This window comes from Suricata suricatta, chromosome 14, assembly GCF_006229205.1.
Source record: "Suricata suricatta isolate VVHF042 chromosome 14, meerkat_22Aug2017_6uvM2_HiC, whole genome shotgun sequence".
NCBI classification, from domain to species: domain Eukaryota; kingdom Metazoa; phylum Chordata; class Mammalia; order Carnivora; family Herpestidae; genus Suricata; species Suricata suricatta.
The window spans coordinates 48,004,700-48,026,667 of record NC_043713.1 but is presented as its reverse complement, the minus strand read 5'-3'; the positions used below and the strand labels follow the sequence as shown (position 1 = coordinate 48,026,667).

The 21,968-nt window shown below is 37.8% G+C and overlaps 1 protein-coding gene across 1 annotated transcript in view; it reads left to right on the top strand.

The window, feature by feature from the left end:
* Positions 1-6,351, top strand: part of MIB1 (mindbomb E3 ubiquitin protein ligase 1) — a 112,887-nt gene extending 106,536 nt beyond the window's left edge. Inside the window, exons 20-21 of the mRNA XM_029922235.1 lie at positions 1,439-1,539; positions 5,648-6,351. Of these exons, the coding sequence (XP_029778095.1) occupies positions 1,439-1,539; positions 5,648-5,788 (242 nt within the window). The 3' untranslated portion in view covers positions 5,789-6,351. The remainder of the gene's footprint in view (positions 1-1,438; positions 1,540-5,647) is intronic.
* Positions 6,352-21,968: the final 15,617 nt, after the last annotated feature.

Genomic DNA, 21,968 nt, shown 5'->3' with positions numbered 1-21,968 from the left:
AATTATTTACTTTCAACCTTTCATTTTTTTTAAAAAGCTTATTTATTTATTTATTTTGAGAAAGAGACAGCGTGAGTAGGGTAGGGGCAGAGAGAGAGGGAAAGAGGATTCCAAGCAGGCTCCACGCTGGCGGCATAGAAACTGTGAGATCATGACCTGATCTGAAACCAGGAGCCAAAAGCTCAACTGACTGAGCCACCAAGACACCCTTACTTTCAACCTTTTCAATATTAGAGCCGCATAAAAATATTTTTCATCTTTGCAATAGATAGAAGCTTGGAATGGTATCTTTGATCTCTTTGTTCTGTGTGCACAAGGGAGAACATCAGCATACCCGCTTCTGCTTGGGGCTCTTTGTCTTTATCATCAGTAGAGCAGAATAAAAATCCCAGAAACAAAGTAACTAGAGTAAAAGAGTAAAAATCTAAAGAGTAGGAAAAGTGCAGTAAAAAATTAACCTCCAGGAGCACCTGGGTAGCTCATTTGGTTAGGGGTCCAACTCTTGATTTCGGTTTAGGTCATGATCTCAAGATCGCAGGATTGAGCCCCACATTAGGCTCCATGCTAGGTGTGCAGCCTATTTAAATTTTTCTTTCCCTATGCCCCTCCCCCACTCATTCTCTCCCTCTCTCTCTCAAAAAAAAAAAAAAAATCCCTCCATTTAGTCGATCCACTGATCACAGCTTTTCTTTCATGGAGTTCCTCATGTCCAGTCAGTAACAAGGAGTGTTGGGCAGAAAGGAAGGAGGCTAGGTTTTTGTGTGTTCTCTTAAACGTCATCTAAGAGACATTATAATTATTGCTGCCAAAACTGGCTAAAACGGTATGCTGCCTCCCTTCTTGGCTTTGTAAATTGCAGGAACAAGAAAACAAGCATAGAATGTGTTTGTGAGCTTGCCAAAGGAAGCAGGTAAAAGAACCTTGGAAAACTCAAAAGTCTGTTTGACTAGTTTGTTGTCTAGCTGAGTTAAATAGAATTAGAAAATAATGTGCAACCCTATTTCTTTTTAAAGATTATAAGTGGGGGCGCCTGGGTGGCTCAGTCGGTTAAGCCTCTGACTTCGGCTCAGGTCAGATCTCACGTTCGTGGGTTCGAGCCCCGCGTTGGGCTCTGTGCTGAGGGCTAGCTCAGAGCCTGGAGCCTGCTTCCTGTTCTGTGTCTCCTTCTCTCTCTGCCCCTCCCCCTCTCATGCTCTGTCTCTCTGTGTATCAAAAATAAATAAAACATTAAAAAAAATTAAAAAAAAAATAAAGATTATAAGTGAAGGAGTATAATATGAATGTCACTACTGTATCTACTGCCCATGAATGAAAAAAATTTTAAAGAGAATTCTAATAATAGTCTTGCTTTTAATAAAGTAGTAATAATTTTAGAAATAAAAAAATCATTGCCATGTCAAAACAGTCATAACATTAAAATATTTTATTTGTATTATAGCAAGTGGAAATATTCCTGTGTTACAAAAGGACAAGGATAATACCAATGTCAATGCAGACGTGCAGAAATTGCAACAGCAGTTACAGGACATTAAGGAGCAGGTAATAATGATCTCTTCCTGGTAAATGATGATTCTAAGAATGGCATATAACACTTTTCTATAAAACCTTTGGCGTTTCATGTAGTAAGCAGGGTTCACATTAGGGTATTATTATAAAAGCTAATATGATTAGAAGATTTAATCAGATACTTTCCAAAATAAGAAACACACAGATGACCAATAAACATGAAAAATGCTCAACCAGATTAGATGTCAAGAAATGAAAATTGAGGTGCGTATCTGGGTTTAGTTGGTAAAGCATGTGACTCTTGATCTTGGGGTTGTGAGTCCGGGTCCCGCTCTGGGCATAGAGCTTACATTAAAAAAAAAAAGAAGTAGAAGAAAGGAAAATTAAAACTACAGTGAGGTGCCTGTCTCCCTACCAGACTGAGTAGAAAACTTTGCATTAGAAATTGTCAGTATAGGGACACCTGGGAGGCTCAGTCAGTTAAGCAAATGACTCTTGACTGTGGCCTCGAGCTAACAGCTGTGAGTTAAAGCCCTGTGTTGGACTTTGCACTGGGCATGAAGCTTACTTAAAAAAAAAGGGCGGTGGGGAGAGGAAGAAAAATTGTCCACACACAGTATTAGAATACAGGAGTATAAATTAGTAAAACACTTTGGAAACGTTTGTCATTGTAATATGACTAAACAGGATATCATTTGGGAATGAAATTTGGAAAAAAAATGTACAGATGGTATTTAAAACCAAGAATAGTAGTTTTCCTGGCTGGAATGGCTGGAAAGCGGGGCACAAGAGAAGTTTCTATATAGAGAGATACTAAGTGCCCATTAGGTGCATTTGACCAGTTTGTGAACTTTTATCAAATTGTACATTTATGATTTGTGCACATTTCTCTATAAATGTGAAACTTCAGTAGAAAGGAAAAATATATATGTTCCTTCTCACTCTCGCTCTATCAGGCACACTATAACAAAACTCAGGAAAAGATAAGGCAGAATTTAGAATAGTGGGTGTCAGTGAGGACATAGATGGAAAGGACTTGGGAAGGTAGGCGGAGGGGCTTCAGAAGCCACCACCTGGGGGGTGGATGTATATTGTTTGTCTATCTTACGCACACCAACAGAAGTCCTCTTTTATCTACTCACGATTTAATAGCAGCAACAGTAAAATAAAGATGTTAGTTAAAACTTATTATAATATGGTAAGTAAGAAAGTTTCCCTCCCCACCTTCCCATTTGACCCAGCAATTAAATCTGATTCAAAAGATTGAGAAGCAAAGGGTATTATTGCTTTACTTTGGGTGTCACATCGGTGTTGCCGTGCAGTTGTTAGTCATCACTTGTCTTTTCTCCCTGACTTTATAAGTAAGATAGTCAAGAAATAGGATAACTGATGGCCCTTGTGATAGAATAATATAGTATACAGTTATTACAGAATTAAGCATATATATTTATTAGGAATCTAAACACCCATCTGAAGAGATTAAAACTCTATGACGGGGCTAGTTTTTCTTTTCAAAATCTGGTACCTAGTAATACTTGTTATATGGTGACTAAGTAAAGATAAACATGTATTTACCAGTTCTTACTTAACAACATAAAAATAGGAACATACTTAGCTCATTTTAAGATAAAATAGAATGTTTCAAAAATCTTTTAAAGCTCCTCAGTGGTTCAGTCGGTTAAGTGTTTGACTTCGGCTCAGGTCATGATCTCACAGTTTGTGAGTTTGAGCCCTGCGTTGAGCTCTGTGCTGTCAGTCAGCCTGGAGCTGCTTCAAGTTCTGTGTCTCCCTCTCTGCTCCTCCCCTGCTCACACTCTGTTTCTCAAAAATAAATAAACATTAAAAAAATTTTTTTTAATCTTAAAGCTCCTTAGTATCTCATTTTCTTTCCCCTAAGACCCTTATAGAAAGGTAAAACTGATTTTCGAACATGTCTTCTGTGAAAAGCATTTTATATCCTATTTGTGAATTAAAATTATTTGTGAATAATGATACTTTTGAGCCCTCTTATGGGTCCGGGAAAAAAAATGGTTCAGGTCAGGGCACCTGGATGTGGCTCAGTCAGTTAAACATTCCACTCTTGGTTTCAGCTCAGGTCCTGATCTCACAGTTCCAGGAGCACGAGCCCCAAGTGGGGCTCTGCCCTGGCAGCCTGGGGCCCACTTGGGATTCTCCCTCTCACTCTGCCTTTCCTCCACTCATGCTGCCTCTGTCTCTCTGAAATAAATAAATAAACTTAAAAAAAATTCAGCTCTACTTTTATCCAAGTTCACTCCAAAGAAGTTTCTTCCCCCTTAAATATATATTCATGACTATATATCATCACAAAAATATATTTAAACAGTTATTTTTTCTTTTTCTTTTTTTTAAATGTTTGTTTATTTCTGAGAGAGACAGAGCATGAATGAGGGAAGGGCAGAGAGAGGGAGACACAGAATCTGAAGCAGGCTCCAGGCTCTGAGCTGTCAGCACAGAGCCCCATATGGGGCTTGAACTGACGAACTATGAGATCATGACCTGAGCCAAGGTCAGATGCTTAGCGGACTGAGCCACCCAGGCGCCCGTATTTAAACAGTTATAACAAAATTCATTCTGAGGACTGATGGGATTTCTTGCAGGGACCTTGGTCTTGACCTTTGTTAAGGTAACCAAGACAACAGCTCTTGAATAACTCTTTTTAAAATTTAGATCTCCAGTCTTTCTCTTAACCTAGTGTAATTTCATGTGCTATTAAGGAGATATTAATCTTAAAGTAAGTGAAGTTATTAATCAACTGCATAGAACTCTTGAATATTTAATGGGAAACTATTTTAATGGTACTTAAAGGCTAGTTTGGCTTTTTAAAATAAAAAAGTACATATAATTTTCTACAGCTTTGTCTTTCAAGCTTTAAGACAGATACAAGTGAAAATTTACTTTGGAAGGGTGGGATTAATAATTAGACTGCAGCTCCTTCCCCCTCCCTGCCACAGTGATCGCTGTCAAAGTTGATCATTACATTTTCATATAGGCCTAAGGTCTAGTTTATTTATCTAGAACTTTTTAATTATGTCATTTCTATGTTTCTTGGGATACTTTTCCATGGATACGTTTCCCAAATAACGTAGAAATGACTTCATAATATGAAGCAATGTTGTATATATATAGTAAGGCAAAAAATGTTTTTATAAAAATAAAGTGTAAAGTGTGTTTTTATGAAAAAATACGTGATTTTCTGGAGTTTTTTTCACCAACATATACCTAACATACTTCTAAATGTTTCTGAGTTCATGAAATTACATTTATTAATATGTAACTAAGGCTAATTATTTTTAATTGAAGGGGGTTTATCTACATTAACAGTAATCCAGTGAAGGCTGTTTCAAAGCAAGAGCTCGGGGGCCACACGATCCCGATTTACATTATGGGCTGCCCTGGGGAGGTGTTTAGCCCCAGTAGGCCTCAGTTTGCTTGTTTTTAAAGTGAGAGTGAGAATAGGGCTGAGATATTATCACGGTGTGTGGCACATGTTTTTAGAGTCATCTGTACACTGTTCCCCCTCCCTCATAGGCCTGATGTATTTTGTTATTTTCTTACAAGAGCAGCATAGTACACAGAGTTGAGGAATCTGAATGAGACTGATGAGGCTATTTTTCATTCATTTCCTATTAGATTTTGGCATTTGCAGTTTTTGTTTTATATAGTATTTATTTTATGTAGTGTCTTTTATTCAGTCCTGACAGTACAACTGATATTTCTGTTTTATAGGGATGACATTTTAACTATTTAAAAACTTTAAAATTAAAAAAATTCCTTGAGGGGCGCCTGGGTGACTCAGTCGGTTAAGTGTTCAGTTTCGGCTCAGGTCATGATCTCACAGTTCGTGGGTTCAAGCCCCGCATCAGGCTCTGTGCTGACAGCTAGCTCAGAGCCTGGAGCCTGCTTCAGATACTGTGTCTCCCTCTCTCTCTGACCCTCCCTGCTTGCACAGTCTCTCTCTGTCTCTCAAAAATAAATAAAAAACATTTTAAAAAATTCCTTGAACATTTTAAAGCAACAAAATATTAAAACAAAAGAAAATGATGTTACAAAGTTGTTATATGTTACAATTTCAAAATAGAAAATGTCTCAGCATTTATTACCTTGTGATTTCCCTTTCCAGACCATGTGCCCTGTGTGTTTGGATCGTCTGAAGAATATGATTTTCCTCTGTGGCCATGGAACGTGCCAGCTCTGTGGAGACCGAATGAGTGAATGTCCTATTTGTCGCAAGGCTATTGAGCGAAGGATTCTTTTGTATTAATTAAGAAACTCAGTGTGTTTTGTTAGCTGAAGTATTTGGTCATGAGCTCTTAGTAAAGCTGTTAAGCTAGTTGGAAGTTCTAATGAATTAATTTTTAATAGTTTCTTTCCTAGAGTGTAATTAGACTGTAAATGTATCAGAACAAAAAAACCTCTATAAGACTGTGTTTGAAGTTGTGGTTTTTGTTTTTGTTTCTTTATATTTGAAACATCAAATCCATATAATTCATAGGTAATTTACTCGTCACTTCTAAGGGGAAAATCTTTTAGGAATGTCCTGTTATTTTTGTTTTTATTGCGTTTTTCTTATAGTTTGTAAATTTGTTAGACCTCAAGAAATACAGTTCCTTATGAACAGCTGTCCTTCAGCTTGTCGTGACTTTACACAGTGAGTTGACACAGGTACTCAGAAAAGTCATGCATCAAATGTACAGGGCAAGTCAGACCATTATGTCACATATATTAAAGGACAAAATTATAATACGAGTTTTACATAGTTAATATTGAAGAGAAGATTATCTGTAGAGAGGATTATCTTTTCAAAATAAAACATTATGCAAATGATTGTTTCTAAATTCTTGGAGTAAATGGCAGCATGGAATGAGAGAGTAGTGACTTTGCATTTAGCTTAATTTATAGACTTAAAAGGAAAATTGTTTACCTTGAATCAAATTGCCAGTTTCAGATCTTCAGTCTAACGCTCTCCCAACTGAGCTATCTCGGCAAGCCCCTAAATTGCCAGTTTCAGAATGATTGACATGAAGAGGAAGAATAAGCAATCGTAGTGGGGACTGAAGTGGGACAAAGTGGCCAATAAAAGAGTACCTTCTAACTGACCATTAACAGTTGCCTCTCCTATATTAACTGACACACTGTTCTGTTTAGCCAGCCTTTAAAAAAAAACGTCTGTGAAAAGTGTACCTCACTTTTCCCTGCGGTCACTTACCCAGGCTTGACTTGATCAGTGAGATGATAGTGCCCTAGTTGGGCCTCCATGTTGCTTCTGTCACTTTTCTCGTGTGCTGAGTGGCACCTCGGTGATCTGAGAAGGGCAACTCACTGTCTCAAGGCAACAATCTTTGTCTTGTCTGTATCTCTTGATTCTGATAGTGTTACTGGTTCTGCCTGCATCCTAAGCCCTCCTTCCACTTTCTTTTAGTTGCTAAGGCTTGTTGTAAAGAAAACACTCTATATACCAACAGATGAGGATATTATTTAAATTGCCAACAGTATCCAAAATATAGTAAGTAACCTAGTAATAAATACCTTAGAGTGACCAGGACATTTACAGAAATATGTCTGATTACCTGTAGTTTTTTCCTTTAACTCAAACTTTTGATTCTAGAGCATCTAATCATTTTCTGCCCTTTGAATGAGTAATCTTATTCTAAGATGAATATACATATAAATAAGTGTTTTGAGGTCATTGCTGCTAGAGTATAAAAATACCCGCTATTTACAATGGTGTCTACTATATACTATGTATAGGCTGACTCCTAAGGATAGTTATCTTGTAGTTTTTTTTTTTCTTTGATTCTGGCTATTTCCTTCCTTCCTTCCTTTCTTTTTTTCCCTCTCTTTCTCTGTCTCTCTCTCCCTTTTCCCCTTTTCCTTTTTGCCTGCCTGCCTGTCTGCCTTCCTTCCTTCCTTTCTTTTTCTGTTATGACAACTAAATTTAAGACTATTCCTGGCAATTTAATGGCTGCTGCTTTTGCAAGCCCTGGTGAAAACAGTGGTAAGCTTTGCTGGCTGATTTTGTAGTCTCGGTAATTCCATATCTGAGTTTAGCTGAATAACAGCATTTAGAACAATAAAATTTTTATAAATTTTGAATTTAAAAATTTATATGGATTCAGTTATCTAACAAAGGGCCACTGAGGCTATTTTTAAGCCATATTTCAAAGTTATAAAAAGATAGAACATCTGGCATGATGTTCACATAATGGAACAGATTTATTTTCTTTCAGATTTGAAAATAGCAACAGTCGAGATTTTTTTCCTTCCATGCCATAGGCTGCCCGTGTCTTTTCTACTAGGTCAGCTGGAGAGGAAGGGACCCCTGGCTGACTCAAGCATAGCCTGGCCAGCCGATGAATTCTGTCTAGAGCTCTACTTTAGTCTTTTTTTGTCTTTTGAGCCTGCAGTGCTTAAAAACTTACATCCCTAAAGGGCAGTGTCATTTTCCAGACTAGTTTATTTCTTCTACATTAAAAATACAATAACAAACTATTACGAAAGTCATATAAGGTCCCTGTGATTATAGTGTTGTGTAATTGTGCATTTTCTATATTTGTACCACTCTGAAATTTGTTTAATGAATAGAAAATGTTTCTATATTCATGTTTTCAAGCACCTGAAAATTACTTCAAAATTGTTTCATGCTTGTGAGCGAGAATAAGATTAAGAACTGAGTTGTTTAAGTGACTGTCTTCTCACTCTGTGAAATTGCTACCTCTTATATGTGTCTCAGCAGTGCTTTCCCAGTTATGTTTCATTCTCCTTAGCTTGTCATCTTGTGCCTCAGAAGAGCTTTTACTTTTCCTAGAATCACTTAAAAAAACATAGCAGACATTCATTCAAAAATGTATTTATTGGGCCTCAGGGGCTAGATATACAGCATTGAAAAAATGGTCAGCATTGAACCTGTCAGGCAGCAGTTGTGCATTTGAAGAACTCTGTAGTCAAGAAGGGATTCAAGGTCCTGATAACATTTCTTCCTAATGTTTCAGGAGAGTTTTTATTAACATAGCATGTGGATTCCCTGTCCGTGTCCCCACACTCCTACCACATTTTCTCCTTTACTCTAAGATTGTCAGCCTTGTTGCCCAAAACACACATACAACTTACCAGATGGTGCTATTCTCATCAATTTTGTTCACATAATTTAACATTCTTCTTGCTTATACTACTATGTATTTAATTTTGTTGGGAGCAAGAAGGCTTTTCAAGTGAAGATCATTTTGTATTAGTGTAGGGTATGATATTAGACAAGTGTTTAGCTGACCAAATCATGTCTGGACAAGGTGTTTGTAATTTTAAACATTGCAAATTGACCATATAGTTTCTGAGATATATAATTAGTTGATAATGTTGAAAATAGCGTTCTTAAATTTGTATCTTTGATGGCTTTAGCCTGTAGGAGCATTTTAGCATATTGAAGTGCATGTTGCTTAAGAATCATCCAACTCAAATGTCAGAGCTTGCTGGGTCATTTATACACGGTAGAAATACACAGTCCAGTTATGTGTTGCCCAATTGCTGTTTTTTGTTTATTATGAATTTTGGACCCTTAGCGATGGGGTAGGATAGGAAGTCAGTAAGGAATTGTAAGCAAGTAAGGAAGAGAAGTCAGTGTTTTAGAGAGAAACACCTTTTTGGTGTTTAAGAAAGTCACATAGATTTCATCAAAGCAGTAGGCAGAGAGTATATTTGATTGAACAACATAAAAAAGGTCTCAACCAGTTTTTAGTGTCATTTAACTTATAATTGCTTTGTAAACTATATGGTTTAATACACCTGGCTTTAAAAAAAAAGTCAAGGGGCGCCTGGGTGGCTCAGTCGGTTAAGCCTCCGACTTCCACTCAGGTCAGATCTCACGTTCGTGGGTTCGAGCCCCGCGTCGGGCTCTGTGCTGACCGCTAGCTCAGAGCCTGGAGCCTGCTTCTGGTTCTGTGTCTCCTTCTCTCTCTGCCCCTCCCCCTCTCATGCTCTGTCTCTCTCTGTATCAAAAATAAGTAAAAACATTAAAAAAAAATTAAAAAAAAAGTCAAAAGGAAAAGCAGTTATCCACACAGAGTGTCTAAAGTGTTATAGTAATAATTTGTGTAAAAATTGAATTTTTGGAATAGAATTTTTTTTTTGCATTTTTAAAATCGTGGTAAAACACATAGCATAAAATTTATCATCTTCACCATCTTTAAGTGTTCAGGTCAGTAGTGTTATGTGTATTCACATTGTTAAACGGCTTCTCCAGAAGAATTTTCTCACTCGCAGAGTGGAGACTCTATACCCATTAAACAATAACTCCCTTTTCTCTTCTGCCAGTGGAATAGAATTACAGTTAAATATAAATCAAGGAACAACTTGAATTATCTTATTTGTGTTTGCAAGATTTAAAGTCGTGGTCAATATTAAGTTCCTAAAATTTGAGGGATGACAGAATTTCTTCCCTTCCTCTCAACTGTTATAAATCACAATTGAGTTGGTTTTAAATGTCTGTTAATTGGAAGGGTTTATTATTTCATTTGGAGCTGGAGGGGAGAAACACATTTTAAACATTAGAATTAGGTTAGCTTTGAATTTGGGAAGGTAATAGATTTTCACAGACTATGTGTGCCTTGTCAAAAGTGTCACTTGTCGTTAAGTCTCCTTGTAAGGGTCTCTCAATATTTTTTCTCTCAAGAACTCAATCTAATTTTATTTGCTTGAATATTGTGATAGGAATGCATACTGATATTACTTGATAATAACCTTGGAATTTTAACACATATATAACTATAGCAGTATTAATAATCATAGTTGTACTTCTTTAAAACATTAAATTTGAGGAAAAACTATTTAATGCTGTCTCATTTGTACATTGCTTTGCTACAGTGAGGGGGAAATCCTTTAGGTTGAGACTCAGTTTACTGATAAATGGTTAGTGGATGAAACTAGAATATAAAAATATGAATGAGTTAGTAGAGCTGGTGAATTAAAGTTGTAAGTTGCTACAGCAGCATTTTCTACCTCCTTTTCTGTCAGAGTATTACTTTTCCAGCTTTTATTCTTATTTGTGACTAAGGTGGAGATGGGAACCTGAGGTTCAAATTGAGATTTTAATTTTGTTGAAGATTTAAGCAAGCAGGTGCAGGAAGGGTGACCTGCCACATCAATTTAGTGCGTGAATCCATAATTACAGGTTATAACAGACGTATACAAGATGTGTAAGAAAGATATTACTGAATATTTTGCTTTTCCTGTATAGTCTACATGACTTTGTTTCACAAACGTAACTTCTTTTCTCCAAAATTCAGAATGGTCTTGTAATTTTCTATGAAATAAACAAATATGCCATTTTGTCTGGAATCTATAATTTCAGGAAGCTATTGAAAGTTCTGACTCAGGGCTTTGTAATAAGTTTAAGCAATTGTTAATTATATTTTGGAAAATCCATCTCCATAGTTCTTCAGTGCCTTGAAAGAATTATTAACTTGGCAACACTACTAAAACTTGGTAGAAGGCTGTCTTCAGTGTGCGTGTCTCATCACACACATTTACAAGGCATGTTGCTGAGCTTGTGCGACAGCAATACTGCGTGTGTGCTGGCTTTGGGTAATTCTTTAAAGGAAGTTTTCTAGATTTGCACTTGATAATTTGTTTTTTAAAAAACTGATTATTTATGGCCATGACACTGTTACCAGAAAAGTAATTCTGTAAGTCATTATGCAAAGTCCTGTATAAGTAGTATCTGGGAAGAAGAGCGAGGATTCATACAATTCTCTGTTTTAAAATGAAAGGAGGATCTGTTTGGTAAACACAGATTGTCTTCCCCTCAAATGAAAAACAGAACTTTTGTTCAAGTGATTCGGTTTAAAAACAATGTTTTTAAGGAATTCATGGATTGCATGTTCTTCTTAATGCGAGTCTTAGCCTGAATCCACAAAACTGTTTTTCTGTTAATTTCAGTATGCTTGTCATCTAAATACAGTATATTCAGTGTGATAGAAAGCAGTTTAATCCACGCATAGCAGTGTTTTGCTTTGTATTTTTTCCAGTGTTTTTTAGCTCCCACTTGATTATAGTCTTGCTCGTGAATAGAGTTTCTGTATGGCAAATGATTCTTGCTTATTATTAGCTTTTGTTTAAAAAAATGCTTAGCAAGAGCTAAGTGTTTAAAAATTAATGCAAACAGTTACCATTAATAAAACTTACGATGTAATATCATTGTATAATGTTTTTTCTGATCTTTTGAAGTATTCTTTATAGAAGTATATTTGAATTTTAATTTTTAAGGTATTTGAAAACGTATCTCAATGTATCAAATCTGTTAATGGAAAGGAAATTATCATGTCTTTGAGAAACAAGGACATACATCTCCAACTCAATACATAGGTGCCCACATCTGGAAGGCTCTCATGCAATTGTTTACATTTAAGGTACCTCTAACTACAGGGCCAAAGAAGCTTTTCATATTTTAACACCTCACACTCTTATCAGGATATTGTTAAAGTAGTCCAAATAGGATAATTTGATAGAAAATAAGTCAGCCAGTCAGGAAGACTCAACTTTTTCTATACAAAGGTGATTCCTTCTCAAAATTCAGATGTAGCTCTCATGTTCAAAGATATACATTTTAAAGCAATGATTTACTGGCTTTTTTAGTGTTTTGTGACTAAATCAGTAATTTGAATGGGTTGGAGTTATTTTGCTTTTTCAAGTTAATAGAAACAGTTATATGTCATTATTGAGAGGTTGTCTGGTTCTAGTTCAAAAGATATAGTATGTGTATCTGGAATGTTCAAGAGGAAAACCATCTGAAACAAAATCTTTTAACTGTTTATTTGAAAAAAGCGTATGTATTCCAACTTTAAAATTGTGAATTTATTTTTGGATAACCTCTAATTAACTGTATTTCTGTTGCTGTATAATTAGATATTTCATGGCAATATTTTTTATTAAATTGAAACTGTATAGGTTTTTAAAATAAAGACATTTTAGAAAATCTGATTTATATTTTTTATCATTGACAGTCATTCATCTTTCACAGAAATTCAAATTATTTGTTTTATAGTGTAGCATTTCCCAAACTTAACTGACAGTGAAAACTTTTAAACGGTGCATTACAGAATAGTGATAGTTTATAAGATAGAATGAATGCATGGATTAAAGTAGAGCCCCAAAAGTTATTTCAGATAAGTTACTTGCTAAAGAATGATCATTTGGCAGATAGTTTTTTTTTCTTTAAAACAAAACTAGTTGATAAACACATTTTATTAAACACACACACACATGCACACACACACAACCCTTATAAGCATAATATGAGAGGATAAGACAATCAGGAACAGACCATTGGTCACTGAGTTGGTGACATGTTAAGTAATGCTGCCTTTGCATTAATGCTCTAATCAAATGTATGTATTTATGGTCTAGGTGCCTCATTTATATCAGGTCTGTGTATTCTCAAATATGGCAGCTTTCCAAAAGATTTTCAAGTCAAATAAATACTCTTTACTTTCATATATTTAGGAGTATTACCTTCCCTTCCTGTTCTCTTCTTCATTTCTACAAAACACCAACTAACCTCTTAAGTGGGACATTGACATACAGATTGGAAAAAGCTCTTCCAGGTGATGCTAACCCTGATTTTATAGGGCAATAGGGAAGCAACCAAGTAAGAGAGCCCTGACCATGGCCAAACCATACTGAAAAAGACTGAGATTCATAAAGTCTCTCATATATGCTCTCTGTATACAAATACAGTACAATATTATCATAGTGATTTCCTAGTGCTGCTGTAAAAATGATCATGAGTGCAGTGGCTTAAATCAACAGAAACTTACGATGTTAAATTCTGGAGGCCAGAGATTGGACAGAAAGCTGCTCAGAAAATCCCAAAGTTCTTGGAGACTAAACACACTTCCAGATAACATGGGTCAAAGAAGTCTCGAGAAATTTTATAAGTTTTTGAAAGTACAACTTGTCAGAATTTGTGGGATGCCATGAAAGCAACTCTTAGAAGGCAACTTATAGACTAATTTAGAAAAAGATCTAAAAGTATTAATCTAAACTTCCACTTTAGGAAACTCGGAAAAGAAGAGCAAATTAAATCCAAAGTAACCAGAAGAAATAAGACAGCAAAAATCAATGAAATTGGAAATAGAAAATAAGAGAAAACAGAAAAACTGAAACCAAAAGCTAATTCTTTGAAAATATCAATAAAATTGATAAACCTTTATCCAGATTGTCTAAGAAAAGGAGAAGATATAAATTACTACTATTAGGGGTATTTTTAAAGCTCTTTTGAGACACGGAGCACAAGCCAAGGAGGCACAGAGAAAGAAGGAGAGAATCCCAAACAGGTTCTGCACCGTCCGTACAGAGCCCAATTTAGGGCTCAAACCCACAAAATGGGAGATCATGATCTCAGTCAAAACCAGGAGTTGGATACTCAGCCGACTGAGCCATTGAGGCATCCCATAAATTACTAATATTAGAAATGAAAGATGTGCCATCACTACGGATCCCATGGACATTAAAAGGATAAGAACTCAATACCCACAAACCTGATAAATGAAATGGAACAATTCCTTAAAAGACATAATATACCAAAACTCACACAGGGAGAAATAATCTGCATATACCTGTTTCTATTAATGAAATTGAATCATTAATAACCTTTCAAAACAAAAAGCAGGCCCAGATGGATTCACTGGTGAATTTAAGAGAGAAATTATACCAACTCTCTATAATTTCTTCCAGAAAATAGATGCAGAGCCAACAAAGCAAAGACATTACAAGAAACGAAAGGTATTGGCCAATCTCTCTCATGAACATAGATATAAAAATTTGTAACAGAATGTTAGCAGTTTGAATCTAATAATATATAAATATATAAAATACTTCCAGGTAGAGAAGTCTCATTCAACATTTAAAAATTAATGTAATTCATCACATCAATATGCTGAAGAAAAAAATCACCTTAACAATAGAATGATAACAAGCATTGGACAAAATTTTCATTTGTGATATAAAAGGAAACATGAAAATTTTCAGTAAAATAGGAGTAAAGAAGAAACTCAATTTGACAAAGAACTTCTATCAAAATGCTACAGCTAACATCACACTTAATGGTGAGAAACTAGATGCTTTCCCTGTAAAGATGGGAGTGATGGAAGAATCGCCTCTTTACCACTCCTGTTTAGCATTGTACTAAAGTCCCAGCGAATGCAGCAAGACAAGTAAAGGAAATAAAAGGTATACATATAGGAAAGGAGAAAACAAAACTGCATTTGCAGATGATATGGTTATGTAGAAATTGCCAAAGAATCAACAAGAAAAGTTGTGGAACTCATAAACAAGTGTTGATATCCATAAAATAACTTTCTGGAATTTCGATGGAAACTTCATTGAATCTATAGATCAACTGGGAAGAACTGACATCTTAACAATATTGGGTCTTTAGGAACATCTCTCCATTTGTTTAGATTTTTTTCCTTTGATGAGAGTTTTATAGTTTTCCTCATATTTTTTTAAATATAATGTATACCCAAGGATTTCAGAGGTTTTGGTGCTAACATAAATGATATTGTCTTTAATTTCAAATTCCAATTTTTCATTGTTGGTATATAAAAAAGCAGCACATAAAAAAACTTTTGTATATTTATGTCTTGCAACCTTGCTATAAACTGATTCTGAAGCTTTTATATGGAAAGACAAAAGACCCACAATTGCCAACACTTTACTCAGGAAGAACAAAGCTGTAAGACAAACACTACTTGGTTACAAGACTTACAATAAAGCTAAAGTTATCACGACAGTGTGATATTGGCAAAAGCATTGTTTCTTGGCCTTTTCAATAGGAAGAACTAGAAACATTTTTAAGGAAAAAATATATACCATGATTTCAAACAAACTTCCAATTCAAATTTGGGACTACTGGTTATTTATTTAGCCTCATTGATCTTATATCTAGATCTCTTTCAAACCATTAAAAAATGTATTTTCTTTATTGCACAAAAACTATGTTATCACCCACACCATGGCTTCTGAAAACAAATAAAAAGGTTTTTGCAGTTGTTATCAGGGTGTATCTCACTAGGGATATTTAGTCAAATTACTGTGTTTTTAAGCCCTGGAATAGCTCATTCTGTGTAGTTATGCTGCCAACTGGGCACATAGGTTTACTTTTATTTTTGAAATTGCTTATTCATTCCTTTATTGAATTTTATTTTAAATTATGTAAAATATGTACATCATTCCAAAGTAAGCTCTATAAAATATTATACATTAAAAGAAGTCTGCCTTCCATCCCTGTTCCTTCCAGCTTCTGTCCCCCATGTAAATAATACGGTTTATTCTCCATTGGGTTCTTTTTTTTTAATGTCTTTATTTTGAGAGACAGACAGAGAGTAAGTGGCGGAGGGGCAGAGAGCGAGGGAGACGCAGCCTCTGAAGCAGGCTCCGGGCTCTGAGCTGACAGCACAGAGCCTTATGCGGGGCTGGAACCCACAGACTGTGAGAGATCATGACCTGAGCTGAAGTCGGATGCGTTATAACCGACTGAGCCACCCAGGTGCCCCTATTCTCCATTATTTTTATCTTAATATTAGGAAATACACACATGAATATAGACACTTCGTTTCTTTTTAAAACACAAATAAGCATACTGTGCATGGTCTCCACTTAAACCATCATATTTTAATAATAATGACTTTTAATAGTTTATAGACCTTTTTCTCCCTATTACTCTGTAGAGAGACATCAACAAAGAAAAAGTAGAGGAGCTTATCACTCCAGAGCTTAGGCACCTTGGGAGAGTGGTCTATAAAGTCACGATTCTGAGCTACCCTGCTTGATGAGCTGGAAGGTCCAGGTTGTCTGGAACGTGGTGAGAATCGTCCCAGGGTCCTGGCCAAGTTATTCCAAGCCAGGCTAATTGGTTCTTTCTAACCCAGTCTCTCCAGTTCATCTGTTATCCTTCAGCCCCCATCTCCCCTCCTCTGGAAAGAAAGGGAAAGAAGAGTGAGGAGGTGTTGCCCAGGTCCGGATACATTCCATGGGGCAAAAACAAGTCAGATTTTGTGCTTATTCAGAGTCCCTTCTTTCCATCTCATTACTTCCCTGCTAGGGAGAATCCGTCCTCCGAAGAATGCCAAGGGCTTTTTACTCCAAAACATTAGGAACCTCAAACTTCAGGTTTTGGGAAAATAAGGATTGTATCTTTCTAGTCATAGCAAAGAGCATTTACTTCTGAGTGGGATCTTAGGCATTTCCTATAGGAAGATAAACGAAGACACACACCAGAGCCCAGAATTGTCCTGCTGGCTCCACTGGGGAGGAGAGGCCGTGTCCTCTGTGCCCTCCCAGACCCCTCCCTCCTGTGGAATTTTGCTTGCACAAGGGAAAGAAAGCATCCTGGACGAGAGGTGCTTTTTATCTGTGTGTATGGTCAGAGACTGTGCCAAACCTGGCTTCAACTAAGAGAATTGCTCGTTGAAGAGAAAAGTCTGTTTCTTTTTAAAAGATGCTCTGTAAAGGAGTGTGAAGGAACTGTCTATAAGTTTCAGGATAATGAGTAAATGTGACATCATTACATTTAATGATAACAACATAAGCATTTATTTAGGACCTACTGTGTGCCATGCAGAGGCACTTTATATACATCATATGATTTAATCACTAATACTATTAGTTTCATTTTATCTATGAGGGTGGGGAGCTCAGAGAGATTAAACAAATTGCTCACAGTCTTTCATTTAGTTTATAGCTGTGTTAGGATCCAAAATTGCTTTTTTTCTGGGGCACCTGGAGCTTAGTTGGTTATGCATCAGACTGTTGGTTTAAGCTCGGGTTATGATCTCATGGTTTCATGAGTTCAAGCCCCATGTGGGGCTCCATGCTGGCAGCACAGAGCCTGCTTGGGATTCTCTCTCTCTCTCCCTCTCTTTCTTTGCCCTTCCCCCACTCATTTTGTCTCTCTATCAAAATAAATACATAAACTTAAAAAACAAAAAGCAAAATTGTTGTTCTTTTTCTTATCTTTTCTCCCTCCCTCTCTTCCTTCCTTCCTTTTCTTTTAAACAACCAAAGGCCATATTTCTGACAGCAACACCTCCTGCTTTTGATGAGAGCTGTCGAGTGTGTCAGAAAAAATTGATATGAGAAGTAACTGGAAATGAGAATTTCAAGTTGAATGGGAAGAACCTGGGCAGCTGGTAGCATACCTCACCTACCTGCTCCTTGAATTTTTCCCTGAAGAATTCTAGTAAAACAAGTTCCCTAAACTGGATCTCTGTTGGGTGCACCAACCTCTCTCTCCCACAAGAGGTCAGTAAAATCCTCTTAGTGAATTGAAGCCCTGTCGCTGCCGTTCACGGCTCCCTGGCTTAGCAGTGGGGCAGTAAGATCATTCCTTTATGGAAGAGACCTCTGACCTTCCTATATTTTCTTCCATATCATGCTGCTTTCTCCAGGCTGAGTCATCCAACACCCGAACTCTATCCTCACACTACCGTGTGGTGTGAAACAAATGCAGTGAGCACAAAGGGGCTCAATTCATTCTCTACTTTTAGTTTAAAGTGATGTTTTTGTTAAAAATTGCTAAGATATTATATACCAATTTAAAAATATGAGTACAAATTATTTCCTAAAAGTTAATATCTTGTAATTCTGGTATCTGAATAACTACTTAGAACAAGAGAGGACATGTCATACTTAACACTTATGAGGTGCCTTCTAAGGCACTCTGGTTTACGCTTTCTGTGGCATTTGAACCCTGGAAGTCTGGCCTGAGTCCTTGGCTGCAACCATTGTGACATCCTGCCTCTGCCAGAGAAACAGAAGTCAATGTTTTTGATGGTTCTGCAAGAATCATTTTCAGGTGTATAAGCCAATATGGAATTGAAGAGGTAGCTCAAGATCTTGTGGAGCTGTGGAACTTCTGTAATGTAGAGCACCCTCTTTAGAAAAGTAGTAAATAAAAATGTAAACATGAAAGTGGATTTTTATTTAGAATGAGAAAATAATGACAAGTCACAATTAGAAAAAAGACTACAAACATCTCCAAATCTAGGGGAAAAGGTCATATTTTCATGACCTTGCATCTTGGCAGGAGAGAACACCCATTTTGACGAGGTGTTCTTTGCATTTCCATTTCCATGTGTGGTGATTGGAGGAATTTGTCACGAGCCGGCTCTGGCTATATTCATCTCAAACCGTTTTCTCCTGCACACACCCCATGTACTTCAGGCGTCGGGCACCGCAGGCCATAAGCATATTGTGATACCCGCTTCGGGCCTGCCCCTTTGCATCACAGCCTGAGGCAGCCAGAGGGATGGGCGAGCTCCTAGAGGCCATGTCTACCCCACAATAGCTTTGCAAGAACGTAAGTTTACACAGAGTCACTGCAAGCCACATCAATGTATCCGACTAAATGCCAAATAAGCAGATCTTTAAAAAATTATTTTTAGTGTTTATTTATATTTGAGAGGGACAGACAGAGCACAAGTGGGGGAGGGGCAGAGAGAAAGGGAGACACCGAATCTAAAGCAGGCTCCAGGCTCTGAGCTGTCAGCACAGAGCCCAATGCAGGGCTTGAACTCACCAGCTGTGAGATCGTGACGTGAGCCGAAGCCGGAGGCTTAACCGACTGAGCCACCCAGGCGCCCCTAAATAAATGTATCTTTAATGTATCCTCATCTCCCTCATCTAAAAAATGCAGTGGTTACCCCATGGCCACCCAAAGCAGAGAGGCAAAATAAAAGTAGAAATGGAAACAGAACGTGGTCTTAACCTGATTGCAATGAAAATATATTATTTTTACCTATTTTACAAACAGCATGACCCAATGAACACGCCGTTGGACCCTTCCCAGGCGTTGGAAGGGGCCTAAGTGAGAGCCCTGCAGGGTCAGCTTCCCTGGCTTTGGGGTATATCCCTTTGTATCCATCCTTAGAAGACTCAGCCACGCTCAGGCTCAAAGACTGCTCAGAGCACGGCGGAAGAAGAAATGATCAGAGCCCAGTGCCGACAAGAATACTTTCATTTAGTAGGCAGGCAAGTCACAGGATTTCTCCATTCCACTAATATTCCAGTCTCTGCTGTGGACAAAGTGCATTTGCGGGGGCGCATGGGTCTTTGTTTCAGTAAGAAAGATCAGGGGGCCTCCACAGCACAACAGAAGTGAGTGTACACGGAGACCTAAGATTATACAGCCCCCTGTGTCAATCATCCACTTTTCCCAAGACTCAGTGGTGATGAAAGCTTTGCTCATACTTTTCCCTTGGCCAAACCTTCTCTCTCCAGCGCACATCCCACATTCCGACCCTGAGTCACCAAGCCTTCCCAGCAGCCCTGGGGCCCACAGGCCTCTCCTCCCTCTGATCTCCTACACATTTTAACAAACAATTCCTGCAACAAATATTTGCTAAGTACCCATTCTGGGCTAGCCTTCACTTAAATCTTAGTGGATTGCTTACAAAGCATTTTATGTGAGTCCCTCTCTGTTTAGTCAGATTATAAACAAATTGGTGACAGGGACCAGGGTTTCTTCCTGGCCTATCACAGCTTTGAGTATGTCAGCACTGAATAAATACTTACATAATTGATGCAGTTCTGTCTCCTCTCTGAGGACCAAACCTCTTGGCAGCTCCCTCTGAGCTGGACCGGAGACTCCCTAACTGGATGGAGAAGGAAGAGTTACCTTCTGAAGAAATTCAGATGGAGTTCCCCCAACTTTGCTAAGGGGCTCTTAGATACTCTGCAGCTCATATTTAAGCAACCTTTCTTCTCCAGTAAACTGGTCAGAAATTTTGACTTTTGACAAGATGGTAGTCCAAATCTAGCTCCCGACCCCCTACTCCTACTCCCAATGTCTTACTTTGTGAAATATCCAGGTGTGAGGGCACTGGATCCGATCCACCTCAGGATCCCATAATGCAGGCGCCCATGCGGCATCCGGGCACCTCTGACCTTCACTTGTCCTGAGAGGCGATGCAGGATTCTAGGAAATGTAGCCTCGAATCTCACTGTGACCTGGTGTCAGCGCTGGCTCTGCCCTCACAGGCTATGGGAGACTTTGGCTAAGTCCCCTCACCTCCCTTGCTCTTCTCCTCTGGAAAAGGAGGACATTAACAGAATGATCGCCCTGGGGGGGTGTGGAGGCTGTGGAACTCATATATGCACAAATACTGGGTGACGGTGACTGTTGGAGTTCAGTTTTCTCTGTGCAGGCTCTCTTCTCTGTCTCCCAAACCCTGTCCCTGTCAATTGGTGCATCCACTATGGAAAACAGGATGGAGATTCCTCTAAATCTTCTCTATTAAAAATAGATCTTCTAGAGGATCCAGCAATTCCTCTTGGGATGTTTATTTGAAGAAAATGAAAACACTAATTTGAAAAGTACTCACCCCCATGTTCATTGCAGCATTATTTACAATAGCCAAGATATGGAAGCAACCCAAATGTCCATCGACAGGTGAATGGACACAGACACACATACTATATCTATCTATCTATCTATCTATCTATCTATCTATCTATCTATCTATCTATCTATTTATCTATCTATCTATCTATCTACCTATCTGGTATCTAATGGGCATATTGATGATATCTGCCTGACAGTTTTGAGTAAATGTCTTTTCCATCTCCATAAAAGGCATCTCTACCTTCCCCCTGCCAGATCCAGAAGCTCAGTGTTGGTTATCCTTGATTGATTTCTTTCCGTTTCTCCTTCCTTAACTCTGACCTGTCAGCAAATCCTGATGATTGAATCTGACAGCTTCTTCCTGCTTCTATTGCTAACATGGACAAAACCACCCCCTCTTGTTAGGATTATGACAATAGTCCAATCTGTCTCATCTCCTCTGCTGCTTCGTTTTAGTCTGTTCTTCGCATTACTGCTAGAGTGATCTTTTTAACCAGATTAAATGTCTCTGGTGCTTTGGGCCCTCCAGAAGCTTTGCATCTTACTCAGATAAAACAGCAACAGAATCCTTCCATGCCACAGCTCCACAGCATCCTCCCGCTTATCACTAAACCCACCCCCATCCTCTGGCTACAACACATGGGACCCCTTTCTTTTCACTGAATGTTCAAACACCTTTCTACCCCAGGGCATTTGCACTTGTTGAACCTCCCTCCCTCTTGAATGCCCTTCTCATGGATTTCTACAGGGCTCACCACCCCCCCCCACCTCTTTTAGGCATCTTCTCAAATATCTCCTTACTAAAGAGGCCTTTATAGCTGACTCCACACCATATAACAGATCACTATCTCTACCTGGTTCCCTCACCCTATCGTGTTTTCTTGTTTCCTGTTTTTCTCCTCCATCCAGAACATAAATTCTGAGGGTAGGGCCTTTGACTCTCCTGGTCACTATTGGATTTTTAGTGTCCAGCAAAGTATCTGGCACATGATAGTGGGCATTCATTAAATATGTGTTGAAAGATTTGGGTAAGTGAAATAGCCTTTGACAT